Source organism: Tasmannia lanceolata, unplaced genomic scaffold, assembly GCF_043159265.1.
Source record: "Tasmannia lanceolata isolate RefF3 unplaced genomic scaffold, GAP_Taslan_0.1 ptg000021l, whole genome shotgun sequence".
Lineage (NCBI taxonomy): Eukaryota > Viridiplantae > Streptophyta > Magnoliopsida > Canellales > Winteraceae > Tasmannia > Tasmannia lanceolata.
Genome location: NW_027518698.1, coordinates 9,836,600 through 9,852,682, shown reverse-complemented (window position 1 = coordinate 9,852,682; position 16,083 = coordinate 9,836,600). Strand labels below are relative to the sequence as shown.

The 16,083-nt window shown below is 39.2% G+C and overlaps 1 protein-coding gene across 3 annotated transcripts in view; it reads left to right on the top strand.

Moving 5' to 3' along the window:
- LOC143855511 (ABC transporter G family member 28-like) overlaps window positions 1-16,083 on the top strand; it is an 82,556-nt gene that overhangs the window by 39,893 nt on the left and 26,580 nt on the right. For all 3 annotated transcript variants that reach the window (XM_077365656.1, XM_077365655.1, XM_077365654.1), the window contains 4 exons: window positions 895-958; window positions 1,045-1,191; window positions 1,369-1,403; window positions 15,531-15,604. In XM_077365656.1, coding sequence (XP_077221771.1) covers window positions 895-958; window positions 1,045-1,191; window positions 1,369-1,403; window positions 15,531-15,604 — 320 coding nt within the window. The remainder of the gene's footprint in view (window positions 1-894; window positions 959-1,044; window positions 1,192-1,368; window positions 1,404-15,530; window positions 15,605-16,083) is intronic.

Below are 16,083 nucleotides of genomic sequence, written 5' to 3'. Positions count from 1 at the left end.
ATGCTGCAGAAGTCTGGGTTTTAATAACATCGTATGGATCAAATCAAACAGCCAAGTTTTGATTAATCTTGTGATTTGCTATGTTTTAACTGAGATCATGTCTTCTCTCACTTATTTAAATGTTTTAACTGAATCCTTAGCCAATCATACTTGTTATACTTTTTGTAATGATGTTTATTGCAATTGGGATGATCTTCCTAGAACTACTACAGGTGCAGTAAGGTGTGTTTTGTTAGGAATTTCTAACATCTGTGTTGGGTAGTTCCTTCTGAATTAGAGGCAAGGTGGTATGTCCTCCTCTTCATGGTTTAAAATTCCAGCCAAAATTCTGAAATTCCGGCCGAAATTTCAGATTTCGATCAAGGCCAACACCAAAAGTACAGGTATTTGGTGTCGGCCCAGATTTCGGTGGCCGAAACCGAACCCAAAATTATAACCTTGCTCCTCTTGTATTTGGTTCTATTATTACTGGCCGATTCCTAGATAAATTCTGGGTTAAAAAGGCTATTTCATTCAGCTAAAAGTCGAAGCTTCACATTTAGTGTGCTTGTGTTGCATGCATTTTCAATCTATTGCACGGCTCTATTAAAAGGTCCCCATGTATTATATTTGTACCACTTTTTTGTTGTAAAAATGATTTTGTAGTTCCTTCCCTGCTAGAAAGATAAAGATGTATTACATAATCTAATCTCCTATCTGCTTACTACTCTGTGATTGTTCAGATAGAATTGTTGCATATTCTTGTATCATTATATCTTGTGGTTGGTTACAATACACTACCTATAACCATATATCTTAAATCTCGTCGCAGTAGATTGCCTATTTCCCGAATTTGATGGGTGTGAAATGTTCCTAATTCTTTATTTGGATCCGCATGTTTTGTTGCAACTGAAGCCTGTCCCCTGGGTGCATACTGCCCACTTGCAAAACTCAATAAAACTACTGGCATATGTGAACCGTAAGTTGATTTATATGCAAGTTCATTAATATAATATTTACTTTTATTTATGCTATCTCTTATGGTTATATCTGAAACTTAAACAGATACCGTTACCAGCTACCTCCTGGGAATCCAAACCATACATGTGGCGGAGCAGATATTTGGGCGGATGCGGGGAGTAGCAGTGAAGTATTCTGTTCAGCAGGGTCATATTGTCCAACTACCACCCAAAAAATTCCTTGTAGTAGTGGGTATTGATTTTTATCCTGAAGCTCTTCCACTTATGTATTACTTTGAGACTCTTTTGTTTATTGCAGATGATCAAGAACATCTTTTTTGTCCTCTCGATACCAGAATTGTTATGATATCTCAATTTGTTTTGATGCATTATTCTATTTACTAATTATATTTAATCCTGAAATTTCCAGACATTACTGTAGGACGGGATCTACAACTGAAACAAGTAAGTTGTTAATCTAAAATTCAGTTGCAAGTTTTGCAGAAAATCAGTTTGTTTTGCTTTTCTCCTTTAAGTTGTGCAGCCTTTTATATTTTATTGATGGGGACAATTCATTTTGACATCTAAAATGTATGTTGATAGCAGGAAATTGTATGCTAGGTATACTTTTTGGGCATGATTTTTTGTATTGTCCCAAACTAGTTGGGGTCGGCTAAATGAATCCTTTAGAAAATTTCACGAAGAAGGTGAAAGGAATCTACCCGGCTCTAATCCTGGTTGGGTTCTTCTACGTGGACCATTTTCTTCCATTCTAATATGTCCAAGCTCAAGTTCTATAGGATTCATTTCATAGAAGAGTGGCAAAGTTTACGGCCGGCTGCCAACCTGACGCCCACACTCCTCCTTTGTACCACCTTACTATCTCCTATAATTCTGTTATATGACAAGAGAATAACCAGCAAATGGGTGAAGATAAATTCCATTGGATATGCAAATTTTGTGTGGGATGAAAGGGAAAATTATGTACCCTGAAAGCTAACTAGCTAACAAAAATCTATTGCTGTATGGCTTGTCAAATGATTTCCAAATTGAGATAATTTTGTCTAATATATGTTGACGTATTTATTAGAGAGAATAAAAAAGGGCGATGATTTTTTCAACCCCCTCCCCCAACCCCCACCAAGATTATGTGTCCCCCTTTTAGCATGATCTGGCGCCAAAAAGCGTTAAAGTCTGCCCACAATTCACGCCTTTTGGCTTTAACGCTTTTTGGCGTCAAATCACGGTAAAAGGGGGGCGTATAATCCTACGAGGGGAGGGGTTCCAAAAAATCATCTCCCATGAAACATGATAGCCAGGCAGGATCACCCCTACTGAAATAAATGATTCACGCTCATCAAAGACGATCTAACCACACCCTTTTTAGGAAAAAAAATCTGCCTCTTCATATCTCCCAGAGTATGTGACCACATGAGTCTAACAGTTCTTCAACCGAGTCTACCAATCTACATGAATACAACTATTCATTAATCACCCAACTCATGAGATCCAAACTAGGAGAACCTTGTCTTGTAGTTAGGTGATCGTTTATCTAATTTTGAGCTATTGTTTGCATAATAATATCTCTGATATTTAGTGGTCGTAGAGTTTTGGTTCCTTTGGCTGTCTGACAAGTGTGGCATCTCTGAACATACGTGTGTATGTCTGTCAATACCAGGCCAATAAAAAATTTCTTTCACTAACTACGTTGTCTTGCTCTTCCCAAAGTATCCCTGATCTTGTAACTCTCTAATGACTAGCAACCTCAATGAAGAATCTGGAAGGCATAAGCAGTTACCCCTGAAAAGATAACCATCATGCGGGTGATATGTCACGCCCCAAACCGAGTTTCCGGTCTAGGCACACAACAACGCCACATATTCATCAACCACGAATATGTAAGACATTCACACTAGAAGCATGCAATAAACAGAGCTACTAAAATTAACCAAATTAATTAACTATCAGAGTAATCAATGCGGAAACTAAATATCTCTGTCCAACGGACTACATCAATTCAAACAAAATATAATAGCTAAATGTTCATTCCAACTAAAGCTACTGTCTGAATAACTGAAAATGACAAATCCTAAATTGTCACATTTGCTCACTCCCAAGCCCGCGAAATCAAGCATCTACTGTTCTCCACCTGTAACATAGAATGCGTGGAATGAGCTAATGCCCAGTGAAATAAACATGTCTACACTAAAATCATAATACCAATTAATAAAAACAGAATAATTGGCAATATATGTAAATCTGTAACTGGCTAAATGTTCATTCCAACTAAAGCTACTGTCTGAATAACTGAAAATAACAAATCCTAAATTGTCACCCTTGCTCATTCCTAAGCCCGCGAAATCAAGCATCTACTGTTCTCCACTTGTAACATAGAATGCGTGGAATGAGCTAATGCCCAGTGAAAAAAACATGTCTACACTAAAATCATAATACCAATTAATACAAAAGGAATAATTGACAATATATGTAAATCTGTAACTGGCATAGCAATCTAGCTAGCAAACTGTATAATTGGCATAAACATGCATAACTGTAGCTGTAACTGTAACTGTGCTTGATGCCTAGTGTAGTGAGACTAGTACTGCTAGACTACGTAACCAACGGAACCTGCCTACTAACTCGTAGGAAGCCGAATCCCAACGATCTTGTACAGGATTACACCCTCAAAAATACTGCGTAGGGTGGTACTGCGGCTTGATCCGTGACTTTCCTTCGACGGCCTAGAAAAAGTCTCATACACCAGTAATCATGCAAAATACTTCGTCTCAAGGAACGTTAACTGTTGCATCCTCACTTGGACAACACCATATCTTAATCCAAAAACTGTGACTATAAAGTCCAACTAACACATACGTGCATATGGTAGATCCGAACTAGGAGTCAATACCATACTATGAATATTGACCCTCGTATACACCAACACAGTCAATTTCAATCAAGAACATGCACACTTGCATAAGAAATCATATTCAATATTAGAATAACTGTGGTAGAACAAGTCTACTCACCCGTGGTACTTGTTTGATTTGTCTTTCACGAACAAGGTCTTTTAAATCACTTTGTAGTATCACCTACAATTCATATTAACCCTTAATTAATGCCTTGGATTAATATTTAGTTCTTACGGAACAACTCTGTGTCCCAAAACTCACTGGAAAAACCTCCCAAAAATCAGCACTTCATAGTGTGTTCGGGGGTCCGTGGACCCCCTTCGGGCGTCCGAACCACCCTCACGGGCGCCCCTGCATTTTTCCCCTCTAGGGAATTTTCGGTTATGGGTGTTCTGGCGCCCGACCCTTGCCCTTCGGCATGGTTTTAAATTTCGGCCGAAATATTTCGGTTTCGGTGGAAACCGAAACGAAATTCACTGTGAGTCGGAAAAGTACCAAACTTCGCCGAAACATTTCGGAAATTTCGGCCGAAACGTTTCGTTTCGGTAAAATTTCGGTGAAATTTCGGAAATTTCGGTGAAACTTTTCGGAAATTTCCAAAATTTCACCGAAATTTCGGTGAAATTTTTACAAGATTTCGTCCGAAATTTCGTACCGAAACCGAAACGTTTCGGTTTCGGTGATGACCGAAACCAAAACCGAAACCGAGATTTAAAACCTTGCCCTTCGGGCGTTTGAAGACCATTCTGGCGCCTCCTTAGGGCGTCCGAACCTCACGATTTGGGCTTTTCCCAAAACCCGCAAGAGCACTGTTCCTTCCAGATTTTCTACCTGAAAACCCTTCTTTCTTATTCCTTTAAACATATTAAACATCTTAATAAGTTATTTATTAATCTCCTCACTTGATTAGGGCATCTAACGCGAAAGAGTGCGAAGGTCTTCCAGAAAAAAACCAATTTTCTCAACCCTAATCAATGGTTCTTCGATCGAAGAAGACAAGGCTTGATTTAAATCTATATAGATATGATCTCTTCTTTATGCTCAAGAGATCTAAATATTGGTAGAGAGTAGAATAAACAAAAATCATATTTTAATTATATTTACATTCCTCTTTAGGAGATGGATTTCCAAGCTTTTCTTCGTTCTCTCCCAAAGCTCCACAAAAGTTCTCCTTAGAGTTAAAGTTCTAAAATCTGTAGCTTAAGAGTTTATTTATAGACTCTTGTTTTTAAAATCCTAATTTAGCAGGCTTTTGGAAACCCTAACTCATTCTGACTAGAAAACTAACTTGTTTCTAATTTTTAATTTAATATTTTATAATTTTACATTTGAGGACAAAAATACCTTCTCCCCACGGCGACCCCCCCCCAAAAAAAAAAGTTTCCACGTTTGGAACGTTTGGGGTATTTCATCATACTCATCAGATCTGCCCTCTTCTGCTAGTCTCACAATTGGCCCAAAGAACTCATCACTATGCAATTGTTCTCTGACCAAATCAAATCCAATCACCTCAATACTCATGGAACTGTTAAGAGAGTGGCGACGACTAAGAGCATTTGTGGTTTTATTCTACACCCCTGACTGATGCTTGATGGTGAATGTATACTCTTGTAAGTAAGCAACCCACTTTGCATGCCTGGCACTGAACTTATGTTGACCCTGTGAGAACTTGGGAGCCTGGTGGTCTGAAAATAGTACAAACTCTCTCTATATCAGGAATGTCACCAATAGGTCAATGCCTTAACGATGGGACAGAGCTCCAGGTCATAAGTAGCGTATCCTAATGCTGCACCACTTACCTTATTGTTGTAGTAGCCAACTGGACAGCCAGCTTGGCTAAGAACGCCACCAAACCCCACCTTGGAGGCATCACAATCCTCCTCAAATATCTGTAAAAAATCAGGACAGGCCAACATTGGTGCACTGGCAAGACAAACCTTTATCTCCTCAAAGGCCTGCTGAGCTGTTTGGGTACAAGTCACCATGCCACAGGAGGTTGGTAATGGTTGCCATAACCATACTAAAGTGATGAATGAAGCCTCCGTAGAAGCTAGCCAATCCATGAAATGAATGGACATCATGAATGCTTTGTGGTACTGGCCAATCAACAATCGATGCAACCTTGGCCTCATCAGGCCTAATCCCCGCTGCTGAAACATGATACCCCAAAAATATCAACTGTGGCGCCATCCAAACGCACTTCTTGAAGTTGGCATAAAGCTTTTCGGTCCTCAAAGTAGTAAGGACAACCCTTAGGGGACATCCTGTGGTGAGCCTTATTTGGAAGCATGGCCTCTGGCTTAAGGCCTATCTGGTGCTGAATTTCCCTCAAGGGGGCAACTCCCTAGGCAGCTCCTGGGGAAACACCTCCTCAAAGTCACTGATAGCCTGTGCCACACTAGGAGGTAAAGAAAACAGCCCCTCCTTCACACTGTCTGCTGCAAATGTAGTGGAGACTTAGGCAAAGACATCCTCTGACTCTCCCATTTCCTCCTCAAACTCGGCCCTGGAAAGACAAGTGACTTTCTTCTCTGTAGTAGATTTTCCATGCTTCTCTGCTAAGGGTTGGATTACTAACTTTCTGTTGTTCCTTATGAGGGTGTAGGTGTTCTTGTTAAAAAGTATAAAGATTTAATAACACCTTCTCCAACTGCTTAAGCTTTTGGAGTAACTGGTTGTTTCACATGGTATCAAAGCCAAAGATCCCGAGTTCAAACCTCATTGACAGTAAAAAAAAACCACATGCAATGGCTAAACTCAAAAGAGGGGCACATGTGCCACGTGTAGGCCAACCCTAAAAAAAGAGGGGCCACACGTGAGGGGAGTGTTAAAAAGTATAAAAGATTTAATAACACCTTCTCCAACGGCTTAAGCTTTTGGAGTAACTGGTTGTTTGACAGTTCTTACGATCGTGGTAAAGAACACTCCTATCGTACTGCCAAGGCCGTCCTAACAGCAAGTGACATGCATCCATGGGAATCACATCAAACCGGTCTGATCAAAACACTTGTCACCCATGGCAAACAAAGCACCTGTGAGTGACCCACATTCATTGTCTTTATTCAACCATACTAGCTTGTACGGATTTGGGTGTGGATCCATCTTCAAACTCAACTTTGGGAAACCTCTTTAGAGATCACATTCTCACAGCTACCAGGATCTATAATCAAGTGCAAACCTTGCCGTTGATGGTGCACTGTGTGGTGAAGATGTTATGCCGTAGCCAATCTTCCTCTGGCTTTGGTGCGAGGCATAAACGGCGAGCCACATAATCAATGTCCTCCTCTTCCTCAACATCCTCCTTTGGATCCTCTGGCTCCTCATAAGACTCATCCTCTACATCAGCCTCATGTGTGTACAGCTGTTGTCTGGACTTTGGGCACTCATTGGAGTAGTGCCCCATATTCTGCATGGTTTTAAATTTCCACCGAAACTGACACGAAATGACCAAAATGTTTCCATTTCCATCCCCACCGAAACCGAAATGACCGGAATACATAAACCAAAATCGTAAGTGTAATTGTGGTATACTATATTACTATGTATTACATAACTATATGTATATGAATTGCGTGCAAAATATGGTCCATGTATTATGTACAAATAATTTATATGAATTACATGTGAAATTTGGGATGCACTAATTACCAGACATGAGAGATAGTTCATCTTACTAGGTTTTCGATATTTTTAAACAATTATAGATGGTAGTCTTGGTTATGTGATGGATTCTAAGTGTGTATTTGTGCTTATTCTAGCATTTCCTGAAGTTTCACCTGTAAATTCTATCATTTGCATATGTTTTCTTATGTTTACTTGATTTTACAGGATTTCCTCCGAAATTTCCAACCAAAACTGAAATGTTTCGATTTCTTTAGTGACTGAAACCAAAATCGAAATTTAAAACCTTGATATTCTAACACTTGAAGAACTTTATGAAAGCCTTATTTGACTGCGGCTTCCATGGTGCCTACCCTACTATCTGCGAGCGTGTGACAAGCCTATTAGCCACTGTCGTAGACATGGGAACAGCTGGTGCATGTGTAGAGACAGCGTGTTAGAGTATATGCCCTGAAAAGCCAGTAGAATGGCATTTTCTAATTAGTAAAGATTTATTTCATGACATGAATGGGTAATTATAATAATGAATGTGTGTGATGTGCTTGCTTATTGACACATGTTCGTCCTTAGGTGGCGTAGTAGAAATGCCATGCTCAAAGGATTCACAGATCCATGGGAGCAAGGAGATATGGCATCTCGGTTCTATGCAAGCCTTAATAGTTCCTAGTTAGGAAAGAGACTAGACATCTCTTTCTGTATACAACTAGCACCAGTCTTGCTTACATGCACGTGTCGTGAGATGACTTATCTCTGTCATCTGGGTAGTGGACCCTATGCAAGAAGAGTGGGTGCGGCGATTGGATCGCGCAACCGAACCGGATCAAATAAAGAACAACTTGTGGACAAGAAAGTATAAAGTTGTTCTTCCAGACAGGACCCTTCACATGTCCTTAAGACCTGAGGAATCTTATTGGTCTGTCGGCCCGTTCTACGCAAGGTTTTAAATTTCGGTTTCGAGGGTGATTTCGGTCCCCAAATTTTAGGCATAAATTTCAAAATTTCGGATGAAATCCACGAAATCAAATAAAATATAATTTTATTCCATAGAAAATTTCGACCGAAATTTCAGTAATTTCGGCTGAAATTTCGGGAAAGTTTTATTCAACGGAAAAAATCTACTTTTTGGGTGAAATCCCTTAAATTTTGGACGAAATTTCCTTGGAAACGAAATTTCGACCGAATTTTTATACCGTTTTGAGTATACCCAATTTCGGTTTTGTTCTCGACTGAAACCCGAAATTTCGGATTTCGGTCGAAATTTAAAACCTTAGCTCTAGGGTCTTAGTTTATCTTATAGTAATTCTATTTTATAGTCACATTCGGATAGAGTTATATCCTAGAGCAAACCCTTGAGACTAATAGTGATACTTTACAAGGGATTCTTCGCCCTAAAATTTGGGGATTGACATCTACAATTTTGTCAGAGCCGTAGGCCTATTAAATAGCCTTGCCAGGTGGATTTGATAAAATGTTTGTCAGAAAGTTTTATGAAACATTGAATTGTTTTCATAAGATTTTACAAATGCATTTGGAGGCCGAACACCGCTTGACCAAAATGGTATACCAAGAGTGGGCCAGGGGGTAAATGGTGTTCACCTCCCGTATGACTCAACTAATGTAGTTACGAAGAAAGGAGTTGCACATACATGATGTGATTAGGGGTAAAGATGGTATGAGGGTCATCTTCAGGGTTATGTCTCGATGGAGGCCACTGACCTAATGTGAGTGTAGTTTAACTACAGAGCGAGATCGCAGTGGGGCCCACCATAGGGTTTTGCAGGATCGACTGTCGAATTCTTGCAACGATCCCACTCATAACTCGAATGACTAGATAACATCTAAACGGATCAGGGTTCTACATTTTATGTAATTGCACGGACGGATATGATCCGTTTGATTGATGTGGATATTAATTAAGGGAAGTGATATTTACGCCCCTTTTCATCACCAGGGACACCCAGCGTCAGTGTATCAATGGCAAAAAGGGGGCTCATGTACTTTATGTCAGAAAAATCGAGAGGCTTTGATTGCAAAGTACACTGGCAAATGGTGTCCCTGGTGATAAAAGGGGCGTAAATATCATTTCCCTTAATAAAGTATATATATATATATATATATATATATATGTTGATATATGTATATATACATGTCTTTGTTAAGTAAGTAACAAGATACAGTAAGAGAATTTTTTGAAGACAAATTGGAGCCGAAATAACCCTCATTGGATGTGAGTTATTAATTAATTAAATTGTTAATTTATTATTTAATTATTAAACATTATTATGTATTATTAATTTGATTAATAATAAGCATAATAATGTGTAATCTAAATTTCCAAACCGGTTTTGCAAAAGTTGCGGAATTAGACCGGAATTGGGAATTGGGATAGGATTACACATTTGGATAAGGTTTGTGGGGCCCACAACACTCCTAAGTCAGTTGGAGAGCTGGGGAAAATAGTCCCAATTGCTCAAGGACTTTGAGTTGCACTCAAACTCCTTGTTGGATAAGGTTTGTGGGGCCCACAACACTCCTAAGTCAGTTGGAGAGCTGGGGAAAATAGTCCCAATTGCTCAAGGACTTTGAGTTGCACTCAAACTCCTTGTTGGATAAGAATTGCTAAATTGTAGGATCTACAAAGCAAGCAATTTGTTTCCAACACCAACTCTTATTAGATAAGGCCACAAGGGCTGGAGAGAGGCATCCATACACGTTCTCCCATGTATCTTGAGGGTCCCACACAACCTTGGAGGTTTGGGAGAGTCCCATTCACTCAAGGAGTCTCAATTCAAGTTGGTTTCTCAATTGGATAGGAATTGGGAGAGAGAAACAAGGATTTATGAAACCAAAACTCTATTTTATATAAATGAGAGAGGGCTGAATGAAATTTTGAGTGAGGAATACTCAAAAATTCGTTCTCTTTTGCTTCCCCCTTTGGAAAAATCATTTTCCATCTCTCTCTCTCTCTTCCAATTATAATAGTTTCAAAGAGAAAGACTTCCAATCAATTTCTCTATTCTCTACAACAAAGGTACTGATCAGATCAGACCTTAAAGAGGTGAATACGAGTTATTCACATCCACAATAGTCCAAGCAAAGAAAAAGAGTCCATCGGTTCAACTTGCTAGGTTCGCGACGTTTAGAACGATCGCAACCGTTCAAGGAGTAGATCAAGCAGCGTGGTTCCTTGATTTTTTCTTCAAAGAGGTATTTCTTTATGTTTGATTAACATAATTAACTTATCAAGACTCTAGGATCTTATGCGATTGCAAGATCGAAAAGAAAAATTTATAGTTCTATGCGATTTTTATTCCGCTGCGCATAGCGATCTTGCCGAAAGGGGATAACCTTCCTTCGCAGCGATGGTTGTTCTACCAGTCCTCTGAAAGTTGCCTGTACTGCCATATGCAAAGCGACTGCTCGACCCTCTCTGTTGTGCCTCTTCTATGGCACGGGCTTTAATGAATGCATCGGACACATCTTGTAGCGTATGGCCAATCAATGCATCATGTATAGACTGTCTAATCTACTGGCATATCGTGCCAATGACTGCACTCGAGTCTCTCAAATTGTTCCTCGCTACGAAGCGATGGAACTCTTATGTGTAGTCAGCCATGGAACCTGACCCCTGTACCAATCTATGGAGATGCTGATATAAAGTATGTCTGAAATTGAAGGGAAGAAACTCCCTTCGCAACTCCCTCTTCATCTCCTCCCAAATAGAGATGCAATGTTCACCAAGCTGTCGTCTCTGGTACTTTTCTGCTTGCCGCCAAGCCAATGCTCGGTTCCTCAGTTTCATGGCAATGAGGGGAAAAATCTTGTCCTTAGGACTTTCTTGCACTCAAGAGTCTCATCAACTACAGCCTCCCAATCAAGGTAGTACTCTAGCTCTAACCCACATTTGAAATCTGGTATTTCCAGCTTAAAGCCAGAATCCCAGCATGCATCTCTACGGACTGGTGGAATCTCGGGTGCTGGCGCTGGCTGCCTGTATAGAGCGGGAGCTTGTCTCCTATGCCTCTTGGGAACCTGATCCCCATACATATCATCTCGGTCATTAGGGCTGTTCAATCGGTTAAAACCTAACCGAAATAATGAAAACTAACTGAACCGAAAATTTTCGGTTACCTATGTTAACTTACCAACTTCTCCAATAGCTTAAGCTGTTGGAGAAAGGCGTTATTTATCTTTTATACTTTAACACTCCCCCGCATGTGTGGCCCACTTGGCAAACACGTGGCACATGGGTCCCACTTTGGGCCGACCATTGCATGTGGATTTTCGCTATCCGGGAGGTTTGAACTCGAGACCTTTGGCTCTGATACCATGTTAACTTACCAACTTCTCCAATAGCTTAAGCTGTTGGAGAAAGGCGTTATTTATCTTTTATACTTTAACAACCTACATAAGACAACCGAAACCGAAACCGAATTATATGTTAACTGAACTGAACTGAACTGGAACCGAAGAATATTTCAGTTGTTCGGTTAGTTCGGTTATAACCGAATTCTTGATGTTTGATTTTTTTGATAATTGGTTTTCACATTTCTAGTGGAAGGTGCTACAAATTTGGGGCTTTCAAAGCGGAAATCTGATTTCTGAGATCTGCAAACAATTAGGAAAAGATCTTGCAAAATAGTGAATCTTTCAAGTAGATTATAAACGCAAAAATTAGGGCAAAAATCTAGCGAAAAACCTGCTATTTCTTGTTGTAAAATGTGACGGAAAAAAAGGCAAAAATCCAGCCATCTTCTTCGATTTCCTGCAAATGATCCATTTCCTGCAACTGCAATTGCACGGCTTCCATTTGAAAGAGGATGATTATTCTATATGTAGCAAACTTCTTCCAAATCCGGTGAAGTGCAGGCAACAATGAAAATTCCATTGATCTTCTTCCATTTCCAGTGTCAAAGTGCATGCAAAAGTTCTAGAGAGAGAGAGTTCCCTAGCTACTTTTATTTTCAATGTGGACCATGTGACCAAGTGGGCGACAGCTGCATGCCTCATTAAATTTAGTTCACTGCCCCACGCCTAAATCCATGCACAAGGGATAAGAATCATTATTGTTTGCTTTTTCAATGGCAGTAGGTAGGTAGCTTTTTCCAACTTTGATTTTTCATTGCCTGCATTAAATTTAGTTCACTGCCCCAAGCCTAAATCCATGCACAAATCTCCAACTTTGATTTTTCGCTTTTTACTTTTTTTTTTACTAACTCCAATTCTGTTTTGCGGATAAACCGAATTTATTTTTGACGTAAACCGAGACCGAAACCGAAACCGAAAACTGAAATGTGAGTAGATACAAAACCGAAACCGAACCGAATGGCCAAAAAACCGAACCGAAATAACAGACCGAATTCATCTCGGTTGGTTATTTCGGTTTTAACCGACTAATGAACACCCCTATCGGTAATCCTCATAAAAATCCTGTGGTGGTGGTAATGGAGTCTATCGCCAGGTGGCTAACCAATTGACTTTATCCGTCAATATCTCCATCCGAGCCTCTAACCGAGCTTGTTGTCCGGTTTTCTATCTCATAACATCAGCCTATGTGTATCCGCTTGAGTCTGATCTACCCTCCTCACAGTCACCCGTAGTGGCTCGCTTCGGTGGCATTTCTGCTTGCACTACATTGCCAGGAAGCTCTGAATGCTTGTGTTTACTGCGAGAATACTGAAATATGATGGTTGCACGGGCTGCAAGTCTTTCTGGATCAATCTCGCCTTCTATTTGATGCTCCATGAGGCAAAAATTAAGTACAAATATTGAAACATGTATCTGGAAGCTGAAAACTGCTCAGCTCTATCTATCTCAATGACCAAACCACCAATTTGGATATGATGGTCAGATTGGCAACTGGACAGCAGCTGAAATGCTATCAGCTTTAGAGAAATCCAGTCAAAATTTGAAAGCTTGGGCCTCTTATATAGAAAAAAAATGAAATAAAGTTATTAACAAGGAACTCAAGAGACAACTATGGTCAAGAAACTAGTGGAAATTGATTGAAGCAAAACGACCACGGAATTGGAGGAAAATCAACAAGAAAATGACAGAAAAATAGGGTTTGCCGAAGAACAAGTGAAGAAAACTTCAGGGAATGGTGAAGGACTCAAAAAAATTGATGGAGAATGGTTTCTAAGATAGAAACGACCAAGATGATGTGGATTTAAAGAAAATAGTGGAAGAAAACTAAATTGGGGAAAATATGAAGTGATGAAACAAACATTAACGATTTTGAAGGAATTGCAAAATTCCTTTGGAAACTATCTTTACTACGAAAAATGACCAAGGTGAAGTGAAATCAATGGAGGAAATTGATGGAAGAAAACGTGAATATGTCAAGTTTTTTTGGAAATTTTGAAAATTGCAATTATGATTGCAATTAAAGAAAGGAATGATGCAAATAGATTGAAGTTAGAGGCAAACAACAATCTACAAGTGGAAATTTCGAATTCAAAGCAAAGATCGAAGAGAATTTCAAAAATGTTAAAAATAATTGGAAAAATAGCAGAAATTGGGGATTTTCAATTTTTTTTCGGTCAGATCTTCGAAAATTGCGTTTGCAATTGCAAATTGAAAATGGATTATGAAAATTCAGTGAGTCTTGTAGCAAGAGACAAAATCAAAGCACTAACTTTCGAGAATTGGTGCAGATAAGACGAAATTCGGAGCTTTGGATCGCGGAGAAATGAGAATTTCTTCCGGATCTAGCTCTGATTTCAAATTTGATGTAGATCTGGTATGAATCTACTCTTAATTGGTTATTTAGTATCAAGAAACCAGTTTAGATCAGAAAACGAGCTCTAATCGAATGACAATTCTGCGAAAACCAGTCCAAAAACTTGAAACTTGCTGTTTTAAAACAGGAAATGCAGTAATGAGCAGAAAATGGGAAGAAAACAGCAGAAATTGCACTAGAACAAAAATGAGGCCAAAGAAACTGAAATTTTATTGAATTTTTGATGAAAATGATAGCAAGAGGTAGTTTAAAGCTCAGTTGATCTTCTTGAGCCGGAATTCTCTTCTAACATCAATATAAGCTCCTCTTACAAGTGTCTTCTCTCCCCCAAAGCTAGGGTACAGCTCTCCAATTTCAAATCTCAGCAAAAGTCCCTCCAAAATTCAAAAAGAGAGCTATTTATATGGGTAGCTCACACTTAATTACAATTGACCTCACTACAACTCTCAAATTACAAGACTACCGCTCATACGAAACACAAACGCCCCTACTAGAAGAGAAAATTACAACCCTAGCCTCCTCCTGTTGGAGCCTTCTCATATAGAAACCATGTCCTTTGCTGCCCTCTCCAGGTCCCTAGCAGCCTTGTCCTTGAGCCTGGCTGACCTCCTTAGGACCTTTGGATGACTAAGGTCATGTAAGACCTCCTCCTCCTCTTTGTCGGCCATGTCTATGGTGATGTGGTCCTCATCACCTTCTGCTAGCCAAATGGTGTGGGTATACTACATGAATTATGCCAGTCCATCACTTATGAACGCCAGCAAAATTAGGCATGCATTGTGCATATGTGGAACCATTATATTTGTGTATTGCATCCAGTGGCCCCCATAATTTATCTCAATGCTTCATATGAATCATATCTATTGCAGGCATTTTGCCTGTGCAACAAGCATGGCCCCAAGCATCTCTTATTTTGTGCATCTATTCTTCGCATTTTGTTCACACATTGTATGTGTATAGGTGAAGGAAAATAATCCTTAAATACAAAGCATCCATCCAAAAATAAAATTGTAAATTAAAAAATATCCATCTCGCATTAAATGGCTTTTGTTAGGTCATTTAATCTTCCTATAATTTCAGATAATAAATATTGGGATCAGTTATTTAATAATGTTATGCCACTACTTTTGTACTTGTCTGATGGTCATACTTGTACCAAACAATGTTCCATTTAATGCAATTTGACTTTTCTCCCCTGTTGAGCTAACTGCCTCCTCTTTTTTAGTTCAACCTCAAAATAAAATGTTCTCCATCATTATTTGACTGTAAACACTAATTAAGTTTTGCTAACTTAACTGTGTGATTAACATCTTGCAGGGTGCTTCAAGCTGACGTCTTGTGATCCAAATACTGCAAACCAAAATATCCATGCATACGGTATCATGCTTATTGTAAGTGGTTATCTGATATTAATTCTCATTGTGTCATTATCTTGAATCATAAAACCTGTACTGGTCTTTACCTCCACAATTTGATTGTTTGGAAGTGATCAAGTATGGAATTAGTCCACAGTTGTTTCTTTCTGGGAACTTTTCTCAGGTATTGTAGTTAGAATCAAGAATTTTCTATATTTCTGGAGTATATATATTTTTTGAAAGATGACAAATTTTATTGATTCTCAAACTGCATTCGGGACCAAAAGTCCTAGCCTGCAATACAAGAAACAAACATGTTTTGGCATAGACATATCCACTGCCAATTAAACTAAATCATACAAATATAACCAACAAACATAAAATCCCTTCTCCTTCTTTTCTACCTTGCTTACTGTAAACCTCCTAATGCACTCCAAAAACTTTCAATTGTCCTTCTGAGAGTGCCCAAAAAACTCTGGATAGCCGGAACGATAATTCCTCCCCGGAAACCCTAA